The following is a 27,404-nucleotide window of genomic DNA, read 5'->3' as shown; positions in this document are numbered from 1 at the left end:
TATCCTTTGTTCTTTCTCCGTTGATTCTGCTGGTGGTGCTTTGTTCCTTCTTCCTCGGTAGATTTTATGATGGTCCCACTAAGTTGTCCATTTAAAAATGTATGTTTGATTTTTCCCACGGTACCTAAATGACCTAACCCCATTAGCAGTCCATGGGATCGGCGTTTCCTTAAAAGCACACGCTTCCCTTTCTTTTCTTGTGATTTTTTTTTTTTAACCAGCAATTTGGAAACCCCTGTTTGTGAGTGACTGAGCTGATGGGGTTGGCCGTACCCAGCTTTGAGCTTTGAGCACCATATACCACATTTGGTGTCGGAAGTGACTGCATACTGGCTGTTCTGTCTGTGAGCCTGGGATTAACCTTCCTGCCCCATTCGATTCCTTTCTAGGTCCAACTGGCCCTCCTTCAACACTCCCTCTAAGCACCCAGACCTCTAGTGGCAGCTCCACCCTGTCCAAGAAGAGGCCTCCTCCCCCACCACCCGGACACAAGAGAACCCTATCCGACCCTCCCAGCCCACTACCTCACGGGCCCCCAAACAAAGGCGCAGTTCCTTGGGGTAAGTCATCCTGAAGTCAGGGCCCGTGCTGCCCGGGCCAGGCAGTGCGTGGGGTGCAGTGGGCAGTGGACACTTAGCACATCCAGCAAGCGGACCAGACCGCACACAGGCCGGATGAGGGCCTGGATACACACGGGTGTGATTGCGTTTAAGGCCAAGAAGCATCTGGGAAAACACTTAGGCTCATTTAAAAACCAGAGCGATACGTGAAGTGCTGAGCATTTCCGGTGCACCTGTCACAGAATCTCTTGCAGTCACTGTAGCAACGCTGAGCAGCGGGTATCGCCAGCCTCGTTGACGGATGAGGAAACAGAGGCCCAGGAAAGCCGCGTAATCCATTCTCACAGCAGCCAGAATATAAACCAGAAATTTTTCCCAAAATATAAACCAGACCTAGTCACTTCTCACCTTTAAAGCTTTCCTGCTGTGCTTCAGGGTGAACGCCAGCTCCTTGCCCCGGGACCTAGAGGGCTCACCTCTCAGCACCTGCCCTCTGTGCACGGCCCACCCTGCGTCTTCACGGCATGTCAGGCACACCAGGCTCTCCCTCCCGAGGCCGGTCCGCTGCCTGCATCCGTGTCGTGTGCTTTGAGAGTCTGGCTCCCCTTTGTGCTTCTGGGCTTGAACGTTTCTGTTTCCAGCTCCCCTCTCGACAGGAGCTTCCTCCCCACCCGTTTCCTTTAGAGCACCTGATCACCGTGGAGAAGTACTCTGCATTTGGCTCCTTGGTCTCTCTAGAATGTGAGCTCCATGAGAGCAGGGATTTTGTCTGTCTTCTCTTTAGCGTTTACATGGCCTAGAATCTAGCCTGTGTACGGTAGGTCGTCGGTAATCACTTGAGAATAGATAAATGTTCACAGAGTCCGTTGGTGACGTTGACAGGGGACAACAAATTTACATCCACGAGGCACGTAATTTCCACCCCGCCTACCTTTTTAGTTCCCCAGAACTCTTCACTAGCCCACAGCAATTTAAATCGGGAAGCAGGAGTCTCCCCAGTGCCCAGGGGGTCAGGCCCATGACAGGCATGCCGAGAAAGAGCAGCTGTACCGAAGGAGCACGCTCGTTTGCCTGGGTCACCTCCTTCTGCCATTGAGTTTCACTGAAGCTTCTCTTTCCTTCGGTTTGAGAGCGTAACTGATAGGTAATTCAGCTGAATGCATTACGAGGCCTCTTCAAAAGCCTGTACTAAGGTGTCGTGAACCTGGGGAGCTCCTGGAAAAAGCCATACTTCCCCATTTGCAGGTTAGCACACGTCTGTCATCTGGCCACAGTGCCACAGTGTGTGTGCGAGTATGTCTGTGCCTTTGGCCATTCGGCTCGCATGCGTACGTGCCTGTCGTTGGTTGCCTCTCAGCCCATCTGCTCAGGGAGCCCCTGGCCTCGTGAGGGAGGCAGGCAGACAAATGAGTGAGTGCTCTGTACTCTTTAGGGCTCACGTGTCCACTGCATCCTGTGGACATGCTGAGAAATCGTGTCAAACTGCAGGGAAAGCTTTGTGGGGGGCCCTGAAGAGTCGGTCCCCCGGTGAGACAGGCCAGGGAGGAGCAGTGGGGGATTCGCACAGCCACACACTGGTATATCGAGTGTGCCCTCGACCTGTCCATGGTCGCCTTCCAGGGCCTTCAGCCATCCCCAGACCTCACCCAAGAGGACTTTGCAGACCCAGATGACATGCCTTTGAAGGGCACACCCGTGCAGATGTTCAGACCACAGATCATAAACTTTGATCCTGTTGTTGAATCAGTTTTTATTTCTGTGTAAAGTTTATAGTGCCTTATTCACCTCATAGGTGCAGTCGGCCTATAATGAATTGTACGAAATCTGTTTTTTGGCTTAGGAATCCTCACTTTCTTAGATAACTTTCACATCACTCAGCAGCAGGCTAGTAGCTGCTGGTCTTATGTATGTTTTGTTCTTTGCTTTTGTGGACAAGGGGCATTTTTCATTAAGAAGCAAAGTTACCGCTTTAGGCGAATTAGTGCCACCAAAAGGGAGCCTTTCGAAGATGGGCGCTGAGTGGTCTGCTGGCCGCTCTCGCCAGCTAGAGCCTCCCACCTACAGCCAGCCGTGAGGGGCAAACATCAGAATCTGTCTGTGGCATAGGGACAATTCTTCATGTCACAGGCCTTGGTCATCACTCACAAACAACCCCAAATAGTAATTCTGGGATTCTCAGGGTCATTCTTTCTACATCGGTGTGTGTGCACATACGTGAGATCTACTTAAAGGCACCTACGGACACAGGTATGGTAAGTGCTTGGTCCCTCCCTAGCTCTCTCCCACTGACATCATGTTCCAGAAGCTAGAGGCAGGATCCAGACTGATTATTATTATTATTTTTTTTTAGCAAGTTTTTTTTTTTTTTTAATGTTGATTTATTTAGAGAGCAAGCACTCGGTGGGGAGGGGCAGAGAGAGAGAGGGAGAGAGGGAATCCCAAGCAGGCTCCACACTGATAGTCCAGAGCCCTACTTGGGGCTCGATCTCACAACCATGAGATCATGATCTGAGCTGAAATCAAGAGTCAGGCACTTAACCTACTGAGGCACCCAGGTGCCCCCAGGCTGATCATTGGTAAAACACATGGGGTATCAGACCCCTAGACCTGCTACGATGCCTCCAGCTTCCATCCATGGATCATCTTTCCAGTGCCTCTCTTGTTCCCCTAACCCTCCCATCTCTCCCCTGCCCGAGCTGGGGGCCTTTGGGGACTATCTGAGACCAGGTTCCGGGTCTGGTAGGCAGTGGGGGGATACCAGCATGAGGAGGTAGTATAGTCACAGCCTCCTGGCTCCCCCAGGCCTCGTGTACCCACCCCCTGAAAAGCAACGTGCCTGCCCTATTGAGGTATGCCAGCTTCCCAGGCTACATTCTTTTCTCTAAGATCTGAGCCTTTGCTCATAATGCGCCTCGAACTGGAATATTCAACTCGTGTGTGCTGATGCTTAGTCGTCCTTCCAGATCTGCTCTCCAGGGACGCGCCTGAGGGGCCTTCCCAGGCTAGCCACCACCTTACCCCCATTCTGGCCCCTCGGGCACAGGGGTTGCCACAGTGCTGTGTGCACCTCTCTTCCCCAGACCATTGTGAATTTGCAAGGGCCTGTGCTGTGTCTGTCTCAGAGTAGAGTGCTCCAGTGTGGACCCTGTGCCATACCCAGATCCTAATCAGTCTCTACCACCTTCTAGACCTGTGGCTTTCGGCAGTTATTTTTTCATTCTTCATCCCTCAGTTTCTCTGGCTGTGAAATGGGGCTAGTTAATAGTAATTATCTAAATGTTTTTTGTCTTAAGTTTTATTTAAGTAATCTCTACATCCAGTGTAGGGCTCGAACTCACAACCCCAAGATCAAGAGTCTCACGCTTCCCTGACTGAGCCAGCCAGGCACCCCAGTACTTACCTAATCTTAACCACATTTCCAGAAAGTAGGAAATGCTGGGACCCTGACTTTCAGGACACTGAGACACAGAAAGATTAAATCATCTGCCCAAGTTCCCACGGCCGGTACTCGGGGAGCCAGGATCCATCACCAGCCTGTGTGGCTGGGGAGCTGCAGTCCTCCCCTCGCCGTGCTCTGTTGTGCTGTGCACATGGTAGCACAGTGATCCTGGGACTGTCCCCCACCTCCGCCTGGCTGTATGCCTCCTCGTCCATCTGTAGCATGGAGCCCTGGTGTGCGGGGAGGGCCACTCAGGCCTTCTCCCTGCCAGAACCACAGTGGCCGCAGCACCCAAAATAGCCCAGGCATCACATTACTGAAGTCCCGCTCTTGTGATGAATTCAGCCATCTGTCTCGGGAGACTGCTAAGGCAGGCTTTTGTTTACAAAACAAAGTGGCTTATAGGCAGATTTGCATTTTATGGGGAGTTCGGTTTTTCAGGTGGGTGTCATTAAACCTCACCTTTGGAGATAAGTAATTTGTTTGTAACCTATTCTATAACAGGCCAACACATATTTTACTACAATTTAAGTAAAATTAATGAAGAAATGAGAACAAAGGAAGAACAAAGGTAACTAGCACATGGTCCAGGAGTTTGATCTCTGCACAAAATGTGTAATAGAAGTTCACATACAATGGCTGGAAATAGACCATAGATTTGACACTGAGCTTCCTACCAGCAAGAGCAAAAACAAAAACAAAAACAAAAAAACCTCCAATTATCCAGTTTATGGCGGCCATAAGTTTAACCCACTTCTCATACTTAAGAGTCTTGTAATTAATACCTGAGAACTACTTGCCCCAAGATCTCTGTCCTTTGGCAGGTGTTCAGAGAAGTCTCTATAGCACACATCACAGGAAACCATAATACGTACTAAAAGAACATTCTGGAAGCCTGGGTTCCAATCTAGGTTCTACCAATCCCAAGCTAAGTGATCTCTGGAAACCATTAGGTTCCTTGTCTTTGTTCACTGGGATTTAAAATTGTATAAGCTTTTTTTTATTGTAGAGCATATACTAGAAGAAAAACCATACCACAAATCGATTCACTTCTCTTATTTCAAGGCCAGAACTTTGGGTGAAAGCCTCAGTATTTGAAATGTCTACTTATTGGAGCAGTATTGGTTTGTAAAAGAGCCTCTGGACAGAAATTTCCCTTTTCTTCGGTTCCCCCACATATTTTTATGTCAGCTCCCTGCCCCCCACCCCCCAACCCCACTGTGCATGCAGCTCTAGAAGTTAATAATGGTGGCTACCATCTGTAAATTGTTTCCCCTGCCCTGGGGCCGTGCACTGGTCCAGTCGTCGTCCTATTTAGCCATCATAGCCATCCTATAAGATAGACACCATCACTGTCTCCATTCTATCAGTGAGGAAGTTGAAGCACAGAGTGGTCAAGTGCTCGTAGAAGATCACAAATCCACTAACTTCAGGGCTGTGGTATCAAGGCTCATGTATTTATCCACTTTTCCGGAAGATTCCTGGAGCCTGTGTGTCATTCACTCCTGGGCCAGTGCCCTCCTCTCTCTCCATAAATTCTTGGCCCGAAGTTTCAGAGCTAAAGTAGGTAGCCCCGAGTCTGCCACAACTCCTTCAGCTGCTGGCCCAGCATCTGTCTCCAGCTCTCTCTTACACCCAACTTTTGTACGCAAGAGGCCTTTTCCAAGTTGCATGAAGAGAGGAAAAGGGATGAAACTGCTTCCGTGTTTTTGGTCCTTCCTTGAATACTGTCCTTTCTCCAGAAATATGTCTAAGCCACACTTTTCTTCCCAGACATGGCTCATGGCCTTTGTCTGGCCACGAGATTGATGGGATTCCTGGCTGCCAGACCACAGAGGCCTTCCCACCAGGTGCGGGGGGAATGCAGCTGTGGGCAGAGAAGCACGTGAGTCCTGCTGACTTCCTTCAGCAAGAGCCTGGTGACTGCTCCATGCCAGAGACTGGGCTGGCCAGTGGGGTCACAAAGACGACCAATGTTCGCCCAATGAGTAAATCCTCATCGTTCTGTTACATTCCATCAGAGAGCTATGAATAATCATTACCATTTGTGTCGCATTCCCTGTGGCCCTGCACGGTGCCCTGCGCTCCATAATTTATCTCTTGTGATGCTCTTACCCATCTAGTGGGGTAGATACTGTTTGGTTCCCGTTATATAAATGAGGGGACTGACGCTTAGTAGAAAAAGCAGAGTAGTCCAAACCCCTACCCACTGGGTGATGGCTTGGCTGGCTCCGAAATTTGCACCTTTAACCACTGCTCTGTGAGTAGTGGTTGTAGGCTAAAAGGAAGGAGGGAGTGGTCAAGCCTGGCTAGGGAAGAATTCCCAGAAGTTGACTTTGGAGATACTCTTTGCAGGGTGTGCAGGAGTTCCAGGAGTTCGGCACGGGTGGGAGGGGTTAGGTGTCGCAGAGAGAAGAGACGGGAAAGTTACTGAGGCATAAAAACACAGTGTCTTTGCAGACGGAGAGCCCCCTCGAGTGGCCAGAGAGCAGGGTCAAATGAGGACCCTGGACACTGGGGCTGCAGGTGTCAGGCCACAGCCCCTGGTGTGATGGCTTATCTGTGTGACAGCAGAGTAGGTGACCACAGGCAGCGCGAGGGGCTTTCTGCAACCCTAATGGTCTCGTGGTCAGTCTTGCACATAACAGGGCGAAGAATCGCTGATTTGGAATGTTTTCCACCCGAAAAGGGAATTACCAGATACAGTAGTTTGCCCTAACGTAGAGCTTTCTCTGCCATTTTGATTATTATGGCTCCTGTAAGTCTGAAAGTGTGAGATTTGCTAGCCAGTCCTAAGGACTCACATCGAGCACCAGGCTGAAAAGAAACGCCTACCTGAACATCATTCACAGCTCAGAGGATTTTGTGAGAGGCTGCCAGAGGAGTCCTTCGGTATTAGTGCTGGCTCATGGAAATACACTGATGGTTAGAAGGAGCGTCCTACTAAAATAAAGCTGTATTTGAAAGTCTTGGGTCCTGGTAACGCCAGTTTAGCTTTCCCCTTGCATCAGTGTCCTAGAGTTACAGAAAGTTCTCCTCGTCTTCGCCCTGTGCCAGCCTCCCCCCCCATCCAGGACAGGCACTGATAGAAGGTGGGAGTTTAGTACACATCCTGGTAGCAGGCTGCTCCGCTCTGTATCACAGCTCTCACCCCTGCCAGCTACTTGACCTTGGGCTCGGCTTTACTGCTTCGTGTTTCTTCATGAACAAAATGGAGGGGAACCGTATTACGCGTGCCGTAGACGTGATTCCCGTGATGTGCGTATACCTTACCTCACTCACAGTAAGTGCCCAATGAGCGGTAGTCGCTATTATTGATAATTGCTATCGGGCCATCATGATGGGCAGTGAAAAGTCTGTAGACTCACGGTGGAGACTTCCAGGTACGTCATGTAGCCATGTGACTTACAGCCATTGTTCACTTACCCTCGTTTCCTCATCTTCAGAATGAGGATAATGACACCAGCTTTTCATGTCATTGTGAGGAGGAGAAGCATTTGGGCAGCCGTAGGTGCTATGGAGCAGACCCGCCACGTAGGACGCAGAGCTCAGTGCTTTGCCTAGGGCTGTCCTCTGCAGCCGCCCTCCTGTTTCTGAGCCTCCTCAGCAAAGCCCCTTCCCGGCGGCACCTGGGAGATACTGTGGGTGTCTAAGGGACGAAAGGGACCTTGGCAGGCAAGGAAATGAGCTAGAGCACGGAGACCACCGCCCCCCCTGCAGGTTCGCCGGGATTCCTCCAGGAGAGCCTGGCAGCTTGGGGCTCTGTGCTCCTCCCACCATGGGACGGATCACAAAAGAGCCCCCTTTATTCTAGCCAGGCTTTCCGCCTTCTGGACGCAGAGCACGTATCTGGTTCTGCCGCTCCGCCGTGAGAAAATGCATCAGCGTTCAGGTGCATGTCCCCCAAAAGGACTCTCTGTGTTCCTCTTACCAGTTAGACACGTTTTTCTTTCATAGCACCCAACCTTGTGCAACACTCCTCTCATCCCGCGTGGTCAGTATACTTGGTGTGTGTACGTCTCCCAGGCCAGATCACAGACTGCAAGAGCAGTGACATTTCATTTGCTTTTGTGCCTCCTGCTCCACATTCATGCCTTGCACACGGTAGACGCTTAATAAGTGCATGTTTGAACGATCAGATTCCTGGCCGGTTATCACCACCCTGCTGAACAGTGGCCACCTCCATGTGCATACACACACACACACACACACACACACACACACACACACACACACAGAGTTTGTGGGTTGTGTATTTCTTCTGAGTCTGGCTCCCAGGGCTAGTCTCCTGACACAGGAACCTCCAGGTGAGTTTGAGGTTTGACTCTTCTCTCCCTGCCCCCAAGCTGAGGACAAGATCCTGAGGCAGTAGGACATCCCCAAAGCCCCGTGACCTTAGAGGCCTCGCCTGGGAGCAGGCTGCACATCTTTGCAACATACTCCTTTAATAGCAAGAAAAACATCGTCAGAACCCAAGCCGATGCTTTGGTTTTGTTCCGTTGTGTTTTGTTTTAAAGTTAGAAGTGCATGCCGTTCTAGCTTGGGTTTCTTAAATTCCCTTCTGGAACCAAAGGGGTGCCTGTCTGCGAAGTCCTACATCCCTCTATTCCGTTTCCCTGTCTGAAGGTGTGACTCTGCCTCTGGTTTTCCCTGCAGGGAACGATGTGGGTCCATCATCGTCAAGTAAGACTGCAAATAAGTTTGAGGGACTATCTCAGCAATCGAGGTAAGCCGCCTTCCTGCTTTCTCCCCCGGTGGGGATCACGGGTGACTGTTGTGAATTCTAGGAATGGGTTTTAGTGGCAGTCTACCCAAAGTGTGGCCCACCAGCCGGGGCTGGTCGTGAGGAGCTCAGTGTTCACAGTGGGCACGCTCACGTGTCTCGTGGCCAGTCGTGCGAGCCGCTCTTGCCCAGTACGTCTGTGAGCGGCACGGCTCTCCTCCATCCAGGGTCCCTGGGGGGGGGACAGACCCCACTTCCCTGATGTCACAGAGTCTTACCAGGAGGAGATTTTAATTTTAGTATTTTAACAAGTAGCTCTGTTTTGTTACTTTCCCTCTTGACTCCTTTTTGCGGACTTGGGAATGAAGGCAGTCCTCAGGGAAGCCCGACAGCCCAGAGGTTTTCAAACCTAACAGTAGGACTCTCTCCAAGGGCCCCGTTTGTGAGGTTTTCTTTGGCTATGCTGAAAGCAGCATTCCTTCCTTCCCTCCTTTCACTGAAACGGGATATTTTGGAAGATCTTCTGTGGGCAACATTCACCCAATCCCGATGCAAAGGGTTTTCTCTAGAGGCCCGGTCTGAGATAAAGACACAAAGACACTTCCAGCCCCAAAACCTCGGGGAGAGAGAGTCAGCTGGCGTGCCGGGGTAGCTTTCCAGAGTTTTATCAAATGAGACAGAAACAAAGTCCTCATTTATTTTAGCACCCCTGCCCCATTTGGTCTTTACAGCCTCGCAAGATAGGCCAATTACTATTTCCTCAGTTTTACAGATGAGGAAACAGCCCCGAAAGGTTGAGAGGTTAAGTGGTGGCAATGTCAGAGCTGGACGCAAACAGCTGTCTTCCAGACTCTGCATCCCATTGTCCCCTTCCCTCGTGTCCCGCCTGTCATTCCCATTCCATCGCCCGTCCGCCCCACTCTGGGGGACGCAAACTTCAGTTCTGGGGTCTTCTTCCAGAGGGGCAGAGCGTCTGACACATACAGAGTGCTTTTTGAACGGAATCGGGCTGCTCGCACACACACACACACACACACACACGCATGCACACAGCAGCGGCCTCGTGTTCGTTTCCGTGGGAAGAAGCCCGGGCCCACAGGCGTTCAGTGGTGGCCCAGGGCCCGGGGCCTGGGTCAGGAGTAACCACCGTGCTCACGTCAGTAGCCGGCAGGTGCTTCCCTGAGAAGATGCCAAGGTCGGAACACACGCTCCAGAGGTATTTGAGGCGAAGCCCTGTGTGTTCACTGTTTCCAGATTCACGGGGACTTCACGGCCCTCCCTGGCCTGGGGCCAGGGGATCCAGGAGCTGAGGAGAGAGCAGTTAGGACCGAGGGTGGTTGGAGGCCAGCGGCTGAGAACACGTGCACTTCATCATCTTTGACTCTGTGTTGTTTGGTTGGCTTGGCTTTCCCTCTTCTTTAAATGCAGTTAGGAGAGAAAGAGGAACAAGCCAATTCTTAGGACATCATAGGACAGAAAAAGACAAACGAGAGCTTGAAAGGGGCCCTTGGCACAGAGGACTTGGGCGCTCGGCTGCTGTCGCTCTGGGAGTCTGCAGTGCTCGGTGTCCTGAGAGTAGCTACCGCCTCCCGCTGAAGCCAACAGGTGCCACCTGCAGCCCGGGCATTTCAGCGGCGGCAGGGGCGTGGGGAGGAACATTCGATTATTTGGACCACCTGGAGTGGGCTTCTGTTCCCGAGACTTGGGTATTTTTCCCCACTCGTTGTGTAAGTGCTCCAAGAGGAAGGAGAGCTCAGGGAGAGCCTGGGGGTCTGAGAACCCAAACGATCTGCTCTGGGGCCATGGAGGATATCAGGGCTCTGGCGATGGACAGAGAGGGGTCTGAATTTATGTCCCCCCTCCCCCACCCTGGCCTGCCTTGGGACCCTCTGCTGGTCACTGAAACTCCACAGACTTCAGTTTTTCCTCACCTGGACATGGGGGCCAAAGACTTAGGTTGAGAGACTGTATCCCATGAGAGGACTGACTGAGGTTTTGTGGGGACAGATGCTCTCAGTCGGTACTTCTGTGGACAGGTGTCCAGGGAGAAGGGCAGGCAGTTTTCACTTTCACAGGCTTGGCCTTTTCATCCTGTCCTGGGTCCTCCATGGCCAGGCAAATCTTGAATTGTGGGAAATAGACTGTAATCTTTCATTAAAGAAATTTTGGAAGGGTTTTTAGAGAATTCACCAAACTCCTATGATTTCCTTGAATATTACATCATTAATGATATTCTAGCATTTTGAGATCCTAAATGATTCTTATTTATTAATCAGCACCGGCTCTGCAAAGACTGCCCTTGGCCCAAGAGTTCTTCCTAAACTACCTCAGAAAGGTAAGACTCCTCTCTCTCGTGTTCACCTAACTGGAGTATCACCATGCCCTCCAGGGGACAGGTGTCTCTGTCTCTTTAGTTCATGGCTTGGTCCCAGACGCCTGAAGCAGCACCTGGCAGGTGCCCAGTTAATGTTTGTTCAATGAAGAAGGATACTTATAAACTCCGATTCTGTGGTTAGCAAAACACCATACTTTTCCTAAAAACCACAGTCCTTCTCCAGAAGGCACGTGATCATCCCAGGGATGGGCATGCCATTCCTTCCCTTGCACACATGGTCAGAGACCTGGGAACCAGCACCAGCTCTACCGCTCACTCACCATGCCGCCTGGACGGTGGACCCGGAAGCTTCCCGAAGCCTCCAAGTCCTCACTTGCAAATGTGGGCAAGAATGCCTGCTTCGTGAGGCTTCGTGGGGACGAAATGAGATCATGCTTCAGAAAGCACCTTGCTGCTGGGGGGCACAGAAATTCTTCCCTGGGATGGCACCCCTCATGCAAAGCAGAGGGACGCATGCTCTGAGAAGGACAAGAAAGCAGTGTCTCTAAGTGCTGCCTCCTCTCCAAGCAGAGACACTCGGTCCTTTGACCAAATCTTCTTTAATCCTGATGGAGCTTTTCATCCGTAAGACCAGCACGTCCCATCACCTTATCTGCTCCCTCTTCTTTGTTGCCAGCTCCTGCTTGGGAGCTGGGAGAACACCCCCAGACGTGCTTGGTTCATTCTGCCCGTCCTCACCTAGGCGCACAGGCCAGAGGGCCCACGTTAGGTGCCGGTGGAGGCTCAGAGGACTCGTGGCTGCTCCGTGGGTTTTGGTGGCCACGGCAAGACCTTTGACCCCAGAAGTCAAAGTGAGGGATTCGTGGCAGAGAGCTGGGATCCACCCCGCTCCAGAGGTCTTTAGTAAAGTGACATATCTGGAGGGGTGCTGCCCAGGCTCCTGTGTAGTACCAGGGAGTCCCAGGTGGCTGCCAGTTCATTCTCCAAGGAACACAAAGGAAGCGTCCCCTGGATTTACGAAGTCTTTATCTCAAGTCATTGTTTTATTGTTGTTGTTTTTTAACCTCAGCCCAGAGGGCTGTCCTGATCCCAGAGAAGTTTGAGGTGTTTCCCCGGCCCTGTCGCCACTCCTCCACAACCGGCCCCGCATTCAGCCCTGCACTCTTCTCTGCCCATCACGCCTCACCACTGATTCCTTCCACCTGCCTGTCCGGCTCCCTTCCTCCTGCACCCAAACCCTGGCGATTCTTAGCCCCTTCTGTGACACCCCCACCCTGGCCACTGCCACCTTCTCACTGTCCCACATCCCCTCCGGAGCCAAAATCTCCCCGAGTGCTCTCCCTCACCTTCCGCGCCCCTGCTGTGCTGGCTCTGCCCGCTTGACCAGCCCTGGGCTGACTCCACGCACTTGGACGTGCTGGAGGGCACAGTCAGGACCGTAGAGCGGTCCGAGAAGCGGTCAAGACCGCTGAGCTCACACGGGCCTCGGGTGCGACCCGGTGCTCTCCATCCGCGGGATCTACTGACTTGCCACCACCGTAGCTCTCCTGTCCTTCACACCTCCTGTTCTCCCCGAAACAACTTCGCTTCTGCTTTCTCCGTGAACAGGACGTAAGCCCACTCTGCCCCACGCTCACCACCACATGTCCCCGGCTGCCTGTACTTGGCACCCGGGAAGCAGCAGGCCATGTCCTCAGGTGGACCCCATGCTTATGCACTAGCCCCACCCCCCCCAACTCTGGAATGGCATTCCAAGCTTGTGCTCTCTCTCTCAAAAAATAAAAATAAAAAAAATTAAATTAAATAAATAAATAAAAATAAAAAATTTCTTAGTACTTTCAAATACCCAGTTTACATTTCTAATTATCTCATAAATGCCTGTCTTTTTTTCTTTAATTTTAGAGCTCGAGTGGGGAAGAGAGGGAAATGGGGTGGGGGGGGGCAGAGAGAGAGAGAGAGAGAGAGAGAGAGAGAGAGAGAGAGAATCCCAAGCAGGCTCCACTGTCAGTGCAGAGCCCCACACAGGGCTCCATCCCACAACCCTGGGATCATGACCTGAGCCACAATCAAGAGTCGGACGCCCAACCAACTGAGGCAACCCACACCCCCCCCCCCTTTTTTTAACAAATCGTTTAAGACAAGATAGAATGAAATAAGGTCCACATGTTAACACCTGACTGATTTGTCTCTTGAGCGTCTTGGCTCATGGTTTCCCTTGCATGTCTCTCCTTTTCCGGTGATTTATTGTGGAAGGAACTGGGTTATCTGTCCTCACAGGTTTCTCCGGTTTGGAATTTACTGACCGCATCCCCGTGCGGTTGTTTTCACACGTGCCTGTATTCTCTGGTTCTCCTGTCAGTTGGACGTGGGACCTAGAGACCCAGTCAGATACAGGTTCAGACCGTAGCAGAGCTACTGCCTGGGGGCTGGGTGTCCTTTTGTCCAGAGGCGGACACCGTCTGATGGTCTCTCTTTGTGGGAAGCGTGTAGCTGTCAGTGCTCAAAGCCCGGATCCAGTCCTCCCCCCTGTCAAAACCACTCCGCGAGGCCGGTGGCCAGCAGTCGAGTATCGGCCCAATGTCACACAAGCCTGTGTGCAGCAACCCCTTCTGTCGGGAGTCTGGGCCAGGAGTTTGCAGGGTTTTTCTTCCTCTGCTTCCTGTTCCTCAGTTATGCTCTTAGAAGCCATTCTCAGGAGTAGAATGATCACGGCCAAGGGAAGAGTGTTTAATAGGCCGGACTCTGGGTCATGTTGCTTTTCAAAGGGGCTGTATCCGCGTGCTTTCCACCCAGTCCAGCCCATGCGAACCAGCTACACCATAACCTCCCAGGTTTCTGCAAGGAGTGGGGGTGGAGGGTGGACTTCTCATTCCTTTTTTGTTCTTACTGGGCCTCACTCTAGCAACGTGCTCTCTGGAGTCCAGTTTGCGGGGAAAATCAGCTTGTCAACCCTTCCGAGTTAAAAAGGCGGTTCAGAAAGGACTTTTAATTCGAGAGGGGAAAACGCAAAACCAGCTTGGAAATAGAATAGCCAAAGGTTGGGCAAGCTTCCCTAGGGAAGAAACCCCTTATCTTGTTTCTACCTATTACAAAAGTACATGTATTCATTCCAGAAGGTTTTCAAAAAATACAACCAAAAAAAGAAGAAAAACACGAATCACCCGAAGTCTTCTATCTGCCAATATAAAAACAATTTGGTATATATCCTTTATTCTGTGCTTTGTTCTAGGTTTCGATTTAAGCTGGAGTTGTTGTTGGTTTGTTTTTTTTCACACAACAAATCAACAACATTCTCCATAACAAATTACACACCATCCGGCTTTTACCGGCTGCATCATAGTCCATTGTCTGGTGCCATGAGGGGCTACGTAGGCCTGGTCGTTCTACGTCCACACAGCATGAAGCTTTGGCGCTGTGACCGGTGCAGTGCTGAACATTCAAGTGCGAGCATCTCATGGCCTGGCTTTGATCCTTTTTCTAGGATAGATTCCTTGCACTGGAGCTGCATGGTTTGGGGTTCTCTCTCCCCAGGACTTAGTGTCTGTTCCCCCAGGAGTGGCTCACAGAGAGGCTTGCCACGCCCACCGCCTCGGGGGATCCCCCAGCTTTGCCCCGTCATTGCCAGCCTCTGCCTTGCGCTCACCCCGTTGGTGACTTGCGAGAGAGGAATCTGGCTTGCTTGAACTCTTTGAGCTCAGCCACGCCAGCTGGAGCTCAAGGGCCAGCCCGCGAGCAGCGTGCCCTTGAATTTGATTTCCTTAGGAAGGGACATGGCTGAGCAGGCCATGAGCAGAAACAGCTACGGTACAGCCTGTGACAGTTTACAACACCAGCATTCATCTTTTATTTCTTTTTTTTTTTTAAATAAATTTTGAGAATATCTTTGGGAATATGTTGTACTTTTAGAATAGCGTCCTTAGTTTGACTTACTCCATGTGCCTTAGTCAGCTACTTCCTTGCTGAATGAATGTCTACTGTGTACTTGGCTCTGTACCAGGAGCCCGAGTTATAAGAATAAGTGAAAATGTGAACCCTCGCCTCCAGCAACCCTGTCTGACAGTGTGATAATGCTCTTATATAATGCTTAGAGCCTGCCAGGCCCTGTTGGCAAACTCTTGACCTGTACTGACTCATGTTTTAGAAATAAGGAAGGTGAGGCACAGGGAGGTTGTGTAATCTGCCCAAGATCACACAGCAGGTAAGTACCGGCTGGAGTGGCCTTGGACATGTCCGTAGGATCTTGGGTCCTACCAGTAGAGCTGTGGGTATGGTTTGACGAACTGGAATCCCCAGGCGGTGCGGTATTCCGGCCGCAGCCACACAGGGAGTGGGGGGGACCTGCCTAGGAAATCCTCCCAAACACATTAAATAGGCAGAAAACAAAGTTGCAAAGTACGTGAAAATGCCACGTAGGGTTTTTAAAAGATACATTCGTAAGTAGAAGGACCTGTGTCACCAAAACGTTGCAGAGGTTACCTCGAAGGATTGGGGTGGGTGAGGGGAGAAGCCTTTTCATGTCTTACCTTATGTAGCGTGTGAAACGTGTGAACGTGAGGAATTCATCATGAATTATGAGACAGCCACAGAACAGAACGCAACATTAAAAAGTACATACTGTTGCCAAAGGAACTTTATTGAACTGGCAAATACTCTTCCTAAAGCAGCGTATAGATAAAGGCAGATAAACATTTTATCTGTGGAAAACATACAGAAAAGTCCAGGAGGAAATATGACCCAGTACTGTATTTTTTGTTTATTTGGGAAGGAAGGGGCAGAGAGAGGGGGACAGAGGATCTGAAGTGGGCTCCGTGCCGACAGCAGAGAGCTTGACGTGGGGCTCAGACTCCCAAACCTCAAGATCATGACCCAAGCCAAAGTCGGATGCTTAACCGACTGAGCCACCCAGACACCCTGTCCCCTTACTTTAAATGGCTACATTTAGGTGGTAGGCTTGTGGAAAACTTTATAACCTGTTTGTATTATGGTTGCTGGTTTTTTTTTTTTAATTTAAACAGTCATGTTTTTTAAATTCTGGATTAGTTTGCACATCCCGTTCCTACATAACTGAGGTGTGAAATAACACACTGTAATGTGGACGCCTTCCAGGCCTCCAACTTTTATCTTCTAAGGACGGGCAGTGTGTGCCTGGGTCCGGCCCCGGAGCGGCCACTCACTGTCCCTCGGTCCTCCTGGGGACTGATGGATGGAGAGGGCAGCGCTTCCCCGCCTCGTGGTGCCCTCCAGTGACCTCCCTCTCTGTGGTTGCTTCCCACAGTGGCACTAAGGAAAACAGAAACCAGCCATCACCTCTCCCTGGACAAAGCCAACATCCCGCCCGAGATCTTTCAGAAGTCCTCACAGTTGGCAGACTTACCACAGAAGCCACCACCCGGAGACCTGCCCCCGAAGCCCACAGAACTGGGTCCCAAACCCCAAATGGGAGATTTGCCTCCTAAGCCGGGAGACCTGCCCCCCAAGCCCCAGCTGGGAGACCTGCCCCCCAAGCCCCAGCTGGCAGACTTACCCCCCAAGCCACAGATGAAGGACCTCCCTCCCAAACCGCAGCTGGGAGACCTGCTGGCGAAGTCCCAGGCTGGGGACGTGTCGCCCAAGGCCCAGCAGCCCCCAGACGTCACCCAGAAGTCACACCCGGTGGATCTCTCCCCGAACGTGCAGTCCCGAGACACCATCCAAAAGCAAGCATCCGAAGACTCCAACGACCTCACGCCCACTCTGCCAGAGACGCCCGTCCCGCTGCCCAGGAAAATCAATACGGTGGGTAGGCGCCGCGTTTGAGGCTTTCGTGAGCCCGCTGCTGCGCTCCGGGGCCCCGCGGGAGGGCACGTGCTCCAGCGGGCCCAGAAGCAGCACAGGCCTGCTCGCCTCCCCTGGCATCGAGCCAGAGCAGAGCCCGGCGGTCAGGGACATGGGCGTTGCACTCCAGCAGGGGGGCCTCACGCTCCGGCTGCGTGACCTGGGCCCGTTACTTACCCTCTCGGGGCCTCAGTTTCCCCGTACACAGAAAGGAGCCAGTGCAGTCACCGAGCCAGCTCACAGGCAGTTAAGTGCAGTGACAGTGGCACCAAGCTGGCGCCTTGCAGACACTCAGCTCCAAGAGCCTGGAGGACCAGAGTCCTCCTCTCCTAGAGTCACAGGAGAGCAGGTTCCGTCTCCGGATTCTGCAGATCTGCTCTCTGCTTCTCACCGCATCTTCCTGGAGGAGGTGGAGGCAAAGCCCAGGGGACTTGCACGTGCAGAACTCGGTTGAAATCTCACACTCCCTCGTTTTCATGAAACGCTTCCTGCTCTGTAATATGTCGGTTTTATTCTAATATAAAAATGCTTTTTGCCCAAAAAACCCTTCTTTGGGGCAGGGCTCCAGGAAGATTCAGCGTGCCCTTGGTGGGGGGCACTGGCGGCCCAGGCCAAGGAGCACAGTCCCCGAGGGAGCAGAAGGGCCGCCCGCTGCGTGCGGTTCTGCCCTCGCCCTCTGTAAGAACAGCGTTGCAGCAGAAGTGTGTCCCTTCCGCCCCGGAGGAGAGGAGGGACCAACACACCCCCCTGTCCACGGCTCGGAGGCCGCCCTGGGCGGTGTGGCACGTGCGCTCACTCCCCCCGAAGGCAACCTCTGAGACCCCGGGCGCCGCTGCTGGCCTCACCGGGTGCAGTTTCCGGCCCACACCACGCGCTTGCACGTTGTCTGACGCTGTCGTTTCATCCTCCCCATTGTAAATTCTCGCCTACGGGCCTCGGAGCTGAGACGCCTTGGCCGCCGCTCCTCCAGCGTCACCGGCCCCGGGAGGGGCTGCAGAGAGGAAGGGGGTGGCTGAGGGACAGCCCAGAGCATGCAGAGGAGGAGTCAGCTGACCCAAAACACTGAGAGACACTGCTCGGTTTTGGGGGGTTTTTAAATGAGAGAGAGACACAGCACAAGCAGGGGAGGGGCGGGGGGTTGGTGGGGACACAGAACCTGAAGCAGGCTCCAGGCTCCGAGCTGTCAGTACAGAGCCCAATGTGGGGCTCGAACCCACGAACCGTGAGATCATGACCTGAGCCGAAGTCGGACGCCTAAACGACTGAGCCACCCAGGCGCCCCACACCTCGCCTTTTGTAATACTAATTATTTAACGAGCAGGGCACCAGAAACCTCCTTTCGAAGATGATTTCTCTATTTCCATCTTTCTGTTTGCAAAAAACCAGAACAGATAAAAGCCCAAGGGAAAAGTGATCAGACGTTAAAACATTGTTGGGAACTGCCTGGAAGCCTCCCACCCAGGCCGCTGCATCCTGGTTCCCCAGCATGTGCTGACTTGGTACTTTGCGTGAGGGGACTGAGAAATGTGTTCATGTCGTGCGTTCAGTCTGCAGAAGATGCACATTCTTCTTTACATCATGTTTCCCGGCACCATTTTTACCCTCTGCTGTCATCTCTGCAAGCTGCTGTTGTGGGTGGGGGGAGGGCAGGGTGCCTCATGGCTTTCGGTGGAGCTGCGTTTTGATCCCCGCCCATAATTCGCTCCGTCCCAGAGCTCGGGGAAGAGGGAGGCGGCGCACAGCACCTGGGCGCCTGGCAGACCGGCCTCCCCTCCCACAGGGGAGAAGTCGAGGCTCGGGGAGGTTAAAGCCCACGCCGAGGTCTGCGTGTCCTTTTTTCAGCTAAAACCCAGTTTCTTTATTGAAGGGCAAAAACAAGGTGAGGCGAGTGAAGACCATCTACGACTGCCAGGCGGACAATGACGATGAGCTCACCTTCATGGAGGGGGAAGTGATTGTGGTCACGGGGGAGGAAGACCAGGAGTGGTGGGTACGTACCAGGGTGCGGGGGGTAGGGGGCGGGGGGTGCCCGCCCCGCGATGACGAGCAGCGCCCGGCGCCAGGATCCTGCCGGCCGCCTCGCTTACCCTCTGGTGTGGTCGCTGGGTGTCTTCTGTCACCGCTGTCGTGCTAGGAACAGAGCCGTGGGGCTTCGAAACTGGCTCAGGAGAATTACCGCACGCATGTGCTTTACAACCTTGTTATCATGCCCCCCGTGAGCCGCAGGTATTTGCTGCCGTTTCACTGGAAGAGCTCAGGACAGTTCAGCATGGTAGGCAGCTGGATTCGGGAGCGTCTCTGACCCCGACGCCCGATGCCCTGCTCCCCAAAACACACCGTCCCGGGCTCAGGCTCGGAGGCCTGCGTCCCTGTTTACCACTGCCCTGTCCCCAGGCTCGGTCCTTAATCCACCCTGCAGGCCGGTCTTTGTAAAGTGGGCCATCAGACCTTCCTCACTTGATTTTAGAGGATTAAGTGAAAATATCTATAAAAATCCCTTTTTCATTAAAACTGCTGCCCAGGTGTCAGAACGGAAAGGCACCGTCACCCTCACACAGCGGCTGTTTGGAGATTCTCGGTGGCTGTAAGGGCAGCCGACAGGTCTATGCTGTCCTGGCTGCCACGGGAGTGGGCCTCCCGTGACAACTGGCCGGAGGCATCGGGGATGGTGTCCTCTGATCGTTCCCAGCATCAGCCTGGAGGTTCTGCTTCCTCGGCAGCCTGCACCCCACCTGCCCAGAGGGACCCCGTTCTGTCTGCTGGGAAGGGACCTGTGGTTCACAGTTGCCAGCAGAGCCTGCTAGGGCCCAGAGCACACGTGCACGTATGCGCGCGCGCACACACACACACACACACACACACACACACACACACACACAGGTGTGTACCTTTGGCTTTTCTGCCTTTGGGCCTGGAGAGGGACTGCAGATTCTCGATCACAGTGACAGAGATTTTGCTGGGACTGAAGCAGCGACGCTGGGGACCTGGGAAGCGGGGACGCTCTGGGCCTCTGGCAAGTAGAAGCCAGGGTGCTGCAGTGCTGGGAGAACAGAGCTGCTGGCCTGGGTGTCAGGAGTGCTGAAGCTGGGAAGCCCCGGCCGGAGGGATGAGGGGCCTCCCCCCTGCTCCAGAGGGACAAGTGGGGATAGCCCCGGGCCCCTCCTGCCTCTGTTAGGATCGGGCCTCCTCCTGGGGTGGAGCTTGCTAGAGAGTCATGACAAGGAGATGGGCTCTGAAGACCCCGTGGGAGTCACTCACAACGCCCTGTGGCCTGGGATGAGGCATGTCCCTTCTGGAGGCCTGTTTCCTGCTCAGAAATGGGCCGTGAGTAACCCCTCCCCACAAGGATGCCCTTTGATGATACGGTGATGTTATTATAAGCAAGCGGCGACCAGATCCCTTGCTAAGAAAGTGGTGAGGACAGCAGAGGATCCAGAGGGAGTAAGTGGAAAGTTTGTAGTGTCAGCACATCTGCCGAAGCAGACATAAAAATAATGCCGTGCACGGCACCAGCGATTTCTGATGGACAGAACCCTCTCACGTGCCTGACGCCAGCTGAGTAAGACGCCCGAGGTGAGCAGGTCAGGTCTTACCGTTAGCTCCGCCTCCAAGATGAGAAGCCCATGCCCCACGGCCCAGGGGGGCCCCGGGGGCTTCCCCAGGTCAAAGAGCCGGTGAATAAAGGAACCAGCCCTGGGCTCCCCCCACAGCTCCTGCCTCAGCCGACGTCCACATTGCGGGTGTTTCGTAGATGAAGGTGAGAGCCGACCTGGTCCCTAACGCCACCATCCGTCCACTCTCTGCTTTTGTCCTTTAAAGCCAGTGTGCGTGTCCTCTTTGCTCTGAAGGCTCGTGACCGGATTCTCCTTCATGCAATTAATGGGGACCTAACTGAGCTAATTAGGAGGTTCTTGCTGGGCACTGTGGCTCACAGGCTCGGGCAGCAGACCGTAAAGTGACCCCAGGCCACCGTCCATCTCAGACCTTATCGGTCTCCTTCCCCCACAGCAGCCAGAACGAGCAGGTCTGGTCGGCAAGCCAGCCCTTCGCATCTGTGTGGGTTTTCGTGTAACCTCGTGAGGGTCCTGAGGAGAAAGGGTCCTTTAGCCCCATTTTTCAGACAAGGCTTAGCAAGGCTTGTGCGAGGAGGCTCAGCGGGAGAGCCGGTTGAGCACCCTGGTTAAGAGCGCGGACCGTGGAGTCTGCAGCCCGTGTGGGACCTCGGGCAGGTCCTCCCGCCCGCGCGTGGACGCTCCCCTCCCTTGGGGCTGGCGTGCGGGCGCCGTGAGGTCCCGGAGAAGCGCTGAGCGTGTCCTACCTTCTTCTGTTATTGGTGCACGTATTTTCTTGTCATTAGCGCCCTATAGCTCACCAGGTTGGGGGGGCACCCCCGGCCCGTGGGCCGCCTGCAGACTGACGACTCTTTTCTCCCCGCAGATCGGGCATATCGAAGGACAGCCTGAAAGGAAGGGGGTCTTTCCAGTGTCCTTTGTTCACATCCTGTCTGACTAGCAAAGAGCAGGACCTTGAGATTGTCCACATCTTCACGCAAGACTGCCGCCTCCACGTACTCCCGTGCACACGTGTATATAGCTGCTGTTACAGAACGAGGGACTCACTCCAGGGCCGCCTCAGGAGGGGAACGCAGTGTGTGTTGTAAATAGTCTGTGGTCTTCCGCCTTCGCCAGTATTAGGGTAGCCCTGGGACCCGGCGCGCCTTACTGGTTTGCCAAAGCCATCCCTGGCGTCTAGCACTTAACATCTCTATGCTGTTTTCCAAGCAGACAGACAGAAACAGGAATATAGCAGCTGCTGGCTTCGCAAGGAGAAGTGGTCTCCAGCAGCCGTTGAAAGGCGTAGAATTGACTCGTGTTCCTAACAAAACAGTATTCTCCATTGTGTTACTGAAAACGCAACATTAGCAGAGAGGTGGGTTCTGTTCTCCAGGTGAAATTAGCTCCGTGACAGAACGGCCTGTAGCGGTCTGTGTACACGGTTCACAGCCACAAAAACCTACTTTGGTATTTATTACAGAGAAGTGCTCGGTTAAACGTAAGTGTTGCTCCTTCAGCAAAATAAAATACTCACCGGCCCAAACCCTTTGGTGGCAGTTGACCGTCCCCACCGCCTCGGGCAGGCTAGGCGCGGTCGGTTTATCCTGTCTTACGGTGACGAGTGCCCGCCCCTGAGATATTACCTCATTATGCAGAAATAACATATCCTTCACGACTATTTTGACAAAAGCTTAAAACACATCTGGTGAAGTTCAACTTTCAGGAACCGAGGACCGCCAGGAAACATTAGCCTCTACATTATGCATGCATTTAGAAGCTTACCTGAGATCTGCCTTTTATAAAGGAACAGTACGGACAAGTTGAACTGTACATTTTTTAAACTTGATCGCCATTAAAGCAGAAATTATAAGGTTGCGACAATACCCGTTTCTAGTCAGTCATTTGGCCTTCTCAGAGCGTGAAGCTGCGTATCCCGTTATGAATTAGCATCCTCCCGATGTGTTAAAGCACCTGATACACCAGTTTAAATTCATTATTTTGTCAGTTTTGTCCTTGATCAATTTAAACCTGTAAGAGAGGATTCAAGAAGAATTTAACAGTCGGCCCTTCACACGGCTTCCCCCCCACCCCCCCATAGGATCCGGGTGCTGAAGCCAGCCTCCTGTTCCTCCGTGCTTTTGATGACACCCGAGGCGTAGGTGAGGCTTCCGGCCTTAAGCTGACTTCAGTAAACCCGTTCCCTTCAAGGCAGGTCGCGGCCAAGTGCTCGAACGCCGCCGTGAACCGGCGCTCTTCCCGCAGCGAGCCTCCCTCCGTGTTCTCTCCGTCCCAGTCGCGGCCATCAGGCCGCTGAGGGCGCCCTGCGCGCTCGGTCTTGTCCGCCGGTCTGGGTTCTGAAAAGAGCACGTTCTTTTCAGCGTTCCCCAGTCGGCGGGGCCGCCCTCTGGATTCCGAGGCCCGTGTGTCCTCGTGGCATCGCGTTTGCTTAAACCGCTTTGTTGGCAACAGCATAGAAAGCTGGTGTTTTTAAGCAGGGAACCTCGGCAGCGCGTGGCTTAGAAACGCTCGTTTCACGGACGCGCGCTCCCTCCCGCGCCCGTGGGAAAAGCCCCCTGGACCACAGCGCTCAGGGAGTGGTAGGGAGCCCGGCTCTGCTGAAGGGATCGCCGCGAAAACTCCGAACACCCACCTCACAAAGAAACCTTGCGTGAACGCACCCGCACCGCGACTTCCCAGCTGTTCCTGGAAAGTGGTTTTGAGCAGTTGCTGGCCCGGCGGCCCCCGCGAGCCGCGCACAGCCCGCCAGCGTCAGGAGCCAGGCGGCTCACGGGGCCGTCGGCCCAGGAAGGCGCCGTCCCGAGTCACGGAGCGTCCTGGTTCATTCAAGTACGCGTTCCGAGTTGCATTGAAGAACCGTTCGTCTTCGTGGCCTATGGTATTTTCAGCCGATCTCAAAATAAACTGGTTTTCTAAAAAACTCAAAACCTAGATGTCTAAAATTACACGGAGTCCTTGTCTGTTCTTTCTCCTCCTTCCACAGATGCAGTTGTTCCTTTGGGTTTTTTTCCGATACCTTCTGTGTTTTTCTTTCTGGTTTTTTGTTTTCCGTGAGGAATTTGCATTCTGTCTAATCCAGCTTACCGCGAGACATAGGAAAGCTAGGGACAAGTACCTTTGGTGATCTTGGTCGAGTTTGAATCTTTGTTCTGAAACTCAGCGAGCCACTATCTGCAATTTTGTACATGATATAGTATTTTGAAGGTATGGAACCTTATGGGGAAAAAAAATAGTTAATTAGTTCTTTTTTCCCCCAGAGGGGAAAGTTACGTTCTGCAAATAGCCTGTGTCTTATTTTACTGTTGAACAGCAATTGCTATTTATTTTTTTATTGCCTAGAACTTCTACACGTTGTATAGGAACCCCGTAGTGCCGCTAGATAAATTCCAAACTCTCGTCTGGGTGTTACCACGAGGCATCAGTACACTTGTCATTTCACACGGAGTTAATGTGACCGTTTTTCAGTACTGTATGTGTTAATTTCTACTTTTTTTAATATTTAAAATTGCTTTTAAATAAACATATTCTCAGTTGATCCCAAACATCTGAAATCAAGCCATTTTGTGAGTCGTCCACTCTGTTCCATTCGGAGAGAATCAGGGCTCCTGCTTGGCTGTGCTTTGGGGCGGCGGGTGGGTGGGTAGATAACACAGCCATTCCTGTGTCAAAGCTTTGGAGACATAAAGATGTCCATCACTTTCCTGGGCTTACAAAACAAGTCCTCTGCATTTTGCCCACCCCCCCCCCGTTCCCACTCCCACCTCCATGCACCCACTTCTCCTTTTTATGTGAAGAGGGGAGAGCCCTGCCCCCCCAGCAAGAGGCACACACCTCTCAGCTTTACAGAGTTTAAAAAGGAGGGGGGTGCCTGGGTAGCTCAGTCAGTTGAGCGTCCGACTTCGGCTCAGGTCATGATCTCACAGTTTATGGGTTCGAGCCCCGCGTCGGGCTCTGTGCCAACAGCCTGGAGCCTGCTTTGGATTCTGTGTCTCCCTGTCTCTCTGCCCCTCCCCTGCTCATGCTCTGTCTCTCTGTCTCAAAAATAAATAAAACATTTAAAAAAAAAAATTAAAAAGGAGGCCCAGAAAGCCTCACTGCCCTGCAGGACATGCCGTGGCTGGTACACAACCGAGTCTGGGTCCAAGTGAGTGGTTCTGGCCCCGGTGCCGTCCTAGGATCCATCGCAGCGTTCCAGCCTGGAAGCAGAGGTGGAAAACGGCTGGAGGCGACAACACTGAACACTCTGGAGTGTTGGCCTGGCATTCCTTCGGGTTCCTCGTTGGTGGAGGTTAGTGCCTATCACACACCTAGACCAGATAAAGCCTACAGACGGTGCTGACGGGGAAGATGGGCTTCGGTGTGGACACCAGTGACTATCAGGCTATTTCTGGGACAGGCTAATGTAATTATCCGGATAGTTCAGGCAAAGGGGAAGCCGGCTTTCTCTCGAATCAGTGCTGCAGTGGTTACATCGGTTCTATATTGTTTTAAACCTGGTAGGTGTCTGTCTGAAATTAAAGGACTTGCCCCCCTCGGAGGCAGCCCCTCCAGGATGCTGCGAGCTGCCTCGGACATTCCTCCCCCAGTGACGCCAGAAACCAGAGGAACTCTGATCTCCTTGCCTTCGGCCCTTGGACCACTAGATGGTTGGTGAGCCTGTGTTTCCCGTATGCGCATTCAGTCTCCTGTGCAGCGAAAATCCTCTTGGGGCACATCTTCAGATGAGGAAATCCGCGCATGGGGCTGAAGGGACTTGCTCAAGGTCACTGATGGCAGCAGGGCGAGCCCAGGTCCTTGTGGCCTCGGCAACAGCCTCCTCCCACCCCCACTCGCTGCCCTACTTGTTTCTCCTCTTCCCCAATCCTAGATCTTCCTTCCAGAATGTGGCCTGCGTGGATAGTGGAGACGGTAATTCTAATTCAACCTCTCCTATTTTGCCCCCTCCCCACTGCGTGTGTCCTCACCCACCTGGGCTGGTATCTGACCTTTCCAGGTCCCAGCATGTAGGTAACTCAGGGCCGAGGGGCTCCCCTCTCTGCAGCTGACCATGTGCTCACTCGCACAGCCCCACGGTGGGGGACACGTTGAGTCCGGCCTGTCCAGCAGCAGCCTGGGCTGGAGGGGAGGTTGCCTTACCTTAAATATCCGACCTCGTACATTCCCCAGGTAGGTATTCTCTGTGTGTCGAGACGATGCCAGACCTGTAGTTGCAAAGACAAACCCCAAAGCTCTGTCCCTGAGAAGCCCTCAGGGGGAGGGGGACAGAGAAGCACTGATGACCGTGGGGCCCACCCGGTGGGGGGCGTCCCTGGGGCCCTCAGTCTGCGCTCCTGCTACAGGCCCGCACTGACCGAGAGGGTGAAAGGCACAGAGCTCGCATGGAGGCTGGCGGGAGAGCGATGCTCCCCTGCAACGGCTGGAGCAGCCCCCCCCCCCCCAAGTAACAGGTGCACCCGCCTGCCCCAGTGACCGCTCACGAGGCCCTGGGGCACGGCCAGACTCACCTCTGTAGCACCAGGAACCTGGCCTGGTCTCCTCCCCTCTTTAAAGACGAGCAGGCTGCAGCTTAGGGAGGTCAAGTCGTAACCGGCCAAGAGTCAAGTTGCTACCAAAGGGCGGCGACCAGACTTGAACCCTGAGGTCAGGGCCCCCGTGTGGCCGCCAGCCATGACCCCGCGCTGCCTGTGTGCTGCTAGTAGGCTCCCTGGCTGCCATTTCTGAAGGGAACTTGGGTCAATGCCGCCCCACCCCCAGCCTTCTATGGACAGGTTAGCCCCACAGGCAGGGGTGAACCACGAAGTGCAATGAAGTAGGCGGATCCGAGGGCCCTGCAGGGGAGTATTCCTTAGATCTGCTCTGCAGCGGGAGCCGGGGGGGCGGCAAGGGGGGGGGGGCCTGGTGCGCATAAAAGTGACCACCGAAAGGCAACAGTGAGCAAGCCAGTGTATATCTGTGAGCACAGCAGCCCCGTGTGCAACATTGAAACACTTAAGCTCCTGAAAACAGGAATTAAAGCTCAGATAAACACAGCTGTTTTGCAAAAAACCTTACCCCGCAGCAAACCCTAGGCAGAGGCTCAGGAGGCCAAAACTCTGACCTGCAAAACCGCCTGGGGAGAAAGCTTGCCGGTGGGCAAGCTTCTGTGGGCAGAATTTTACATGTTGCTTCACAGGTCCAAGTGGATCTCAGAATAAGCCGTCCGCACGCTGAAAATACGTTAGGGGCAGGTTCTCAGGCTGGGTGGCTAGCATCATCGGGGCGGGCGGGGAGAGAGGGCTTCAGTATTCGAGTCAGACTCCGGGGCCCTGTGCCTGGAGATTCGGGGTCGTTCTGAGCCTGCATCTAGCCGGCATCCACAGGGGATTCCCACGCACCAACCGGGGGCGCGGTCCCCGTCATCCTCAAAAACGACAGGAACTTGAAACCCCACTTTCCCCAGGGACAGGTGAGAGATCAGAACCACAAATGTGCGCAAAGCTCGACACGCAGTTGGTCCTTGCTAGGCATCCCTTGAGTGAGTGAACGCAGGAACCCGGCAAAGGCACCGGCCGTTGGGGGTGGGGGAGGGTCACGTTAGCAGGGGAAGCATCGTGCTTTCAAGGGCGTGGGGAGCACCCACCCCAGCGAGGGCCAAGGCCAGGGAGCCTCTGGTCCACATTTGCTCTGCCCACTTGCACTGCATACTGCTGACTCCCACCCAGTAAACAGGCGGCCTGACAATGGACCTCTTTTTATGGCGCACTAAGCCTCAGAACAAAGATTCACAAGAATGCATTGTCCAAATGTGCAAGCTTCGTTCCTGCTCAGCTGGAACCACTTAGAAAACTCAGACGCCAGGACTCCCCTGGCCTGCCCTGCCGCCTGTACCAGCAGGGATCTCGTTTCACGGCTCCAGAGAGAAAGCTCTAGAGGTGACAGAGCAACAGGTGTATATGCCGCCTTTCCTCCTTTCCCTTCCAGG

General features: G+C 53.4%; 1 protein-coding gene across 5 annotated transcripts in view; it reads left to right on the top strand.

Annotated features, from left to right (window-relative positions):
* Positions 1-23,985, top strand: part of ASAP1 (ArfGAP with SH3 domain, ankyrin repeat and PH domain 1) — a 311,003-nt gene extending 287,018 nt beyond the window's left edge. For 3 of the 5 annotated variants that reach the window (XM_042923770.1, XM_042923768.1, XM_042923772.1), the window contains 6 exons: positions 390-560; positions 8,656-8,725; positions 10,999-11,057; positions 16,333-16,832; positions 18,739-18,861; positions 21,309-23,985. In XM_042923770.1, coding sequence (XP_042779704.1) covers positions 390-560; positions 8,656-8,725; positions 10,999-11,057; positions 16,333-16,832; positions 18,739-18,861; positions 21,309-21,383 — 998 coding nt within the window. In that variant the 3' untranslated portion in view covers positions 21,384-23,985. The remainder of the gene's footprint in view (positions 1-389; positions 561-8,655; positions 8,726-10,998; positions 11,058-16,332; positions 16,833-18,738; positions 18,862-21,308) is intronic. The other 2 variants (XM_042923771.1, XM_042923769.1) reach the window with 1 other exon arrangement.
* Positions 23,986-27,404: the final 3,419 nt, after the last annotated feature.

This window comes from Panthera leo, chromosome F2 (assembly GCF_018350215.1).
Source record: "Panthera leo isolate Ple1 chromosome F2, P.leo_Ple1_pat1.1, whole genome shotgun sequence".
Taxonomy (NCBI): domain Eukaryota; kingdom Metazoa; phylum Chordata; class Mammalia; order Carnivora; family Felidae; genus Panthera; species Panthera leo.
This window is presented reverse-complemented; position numbering and strand designations above follow the sequence as displayed.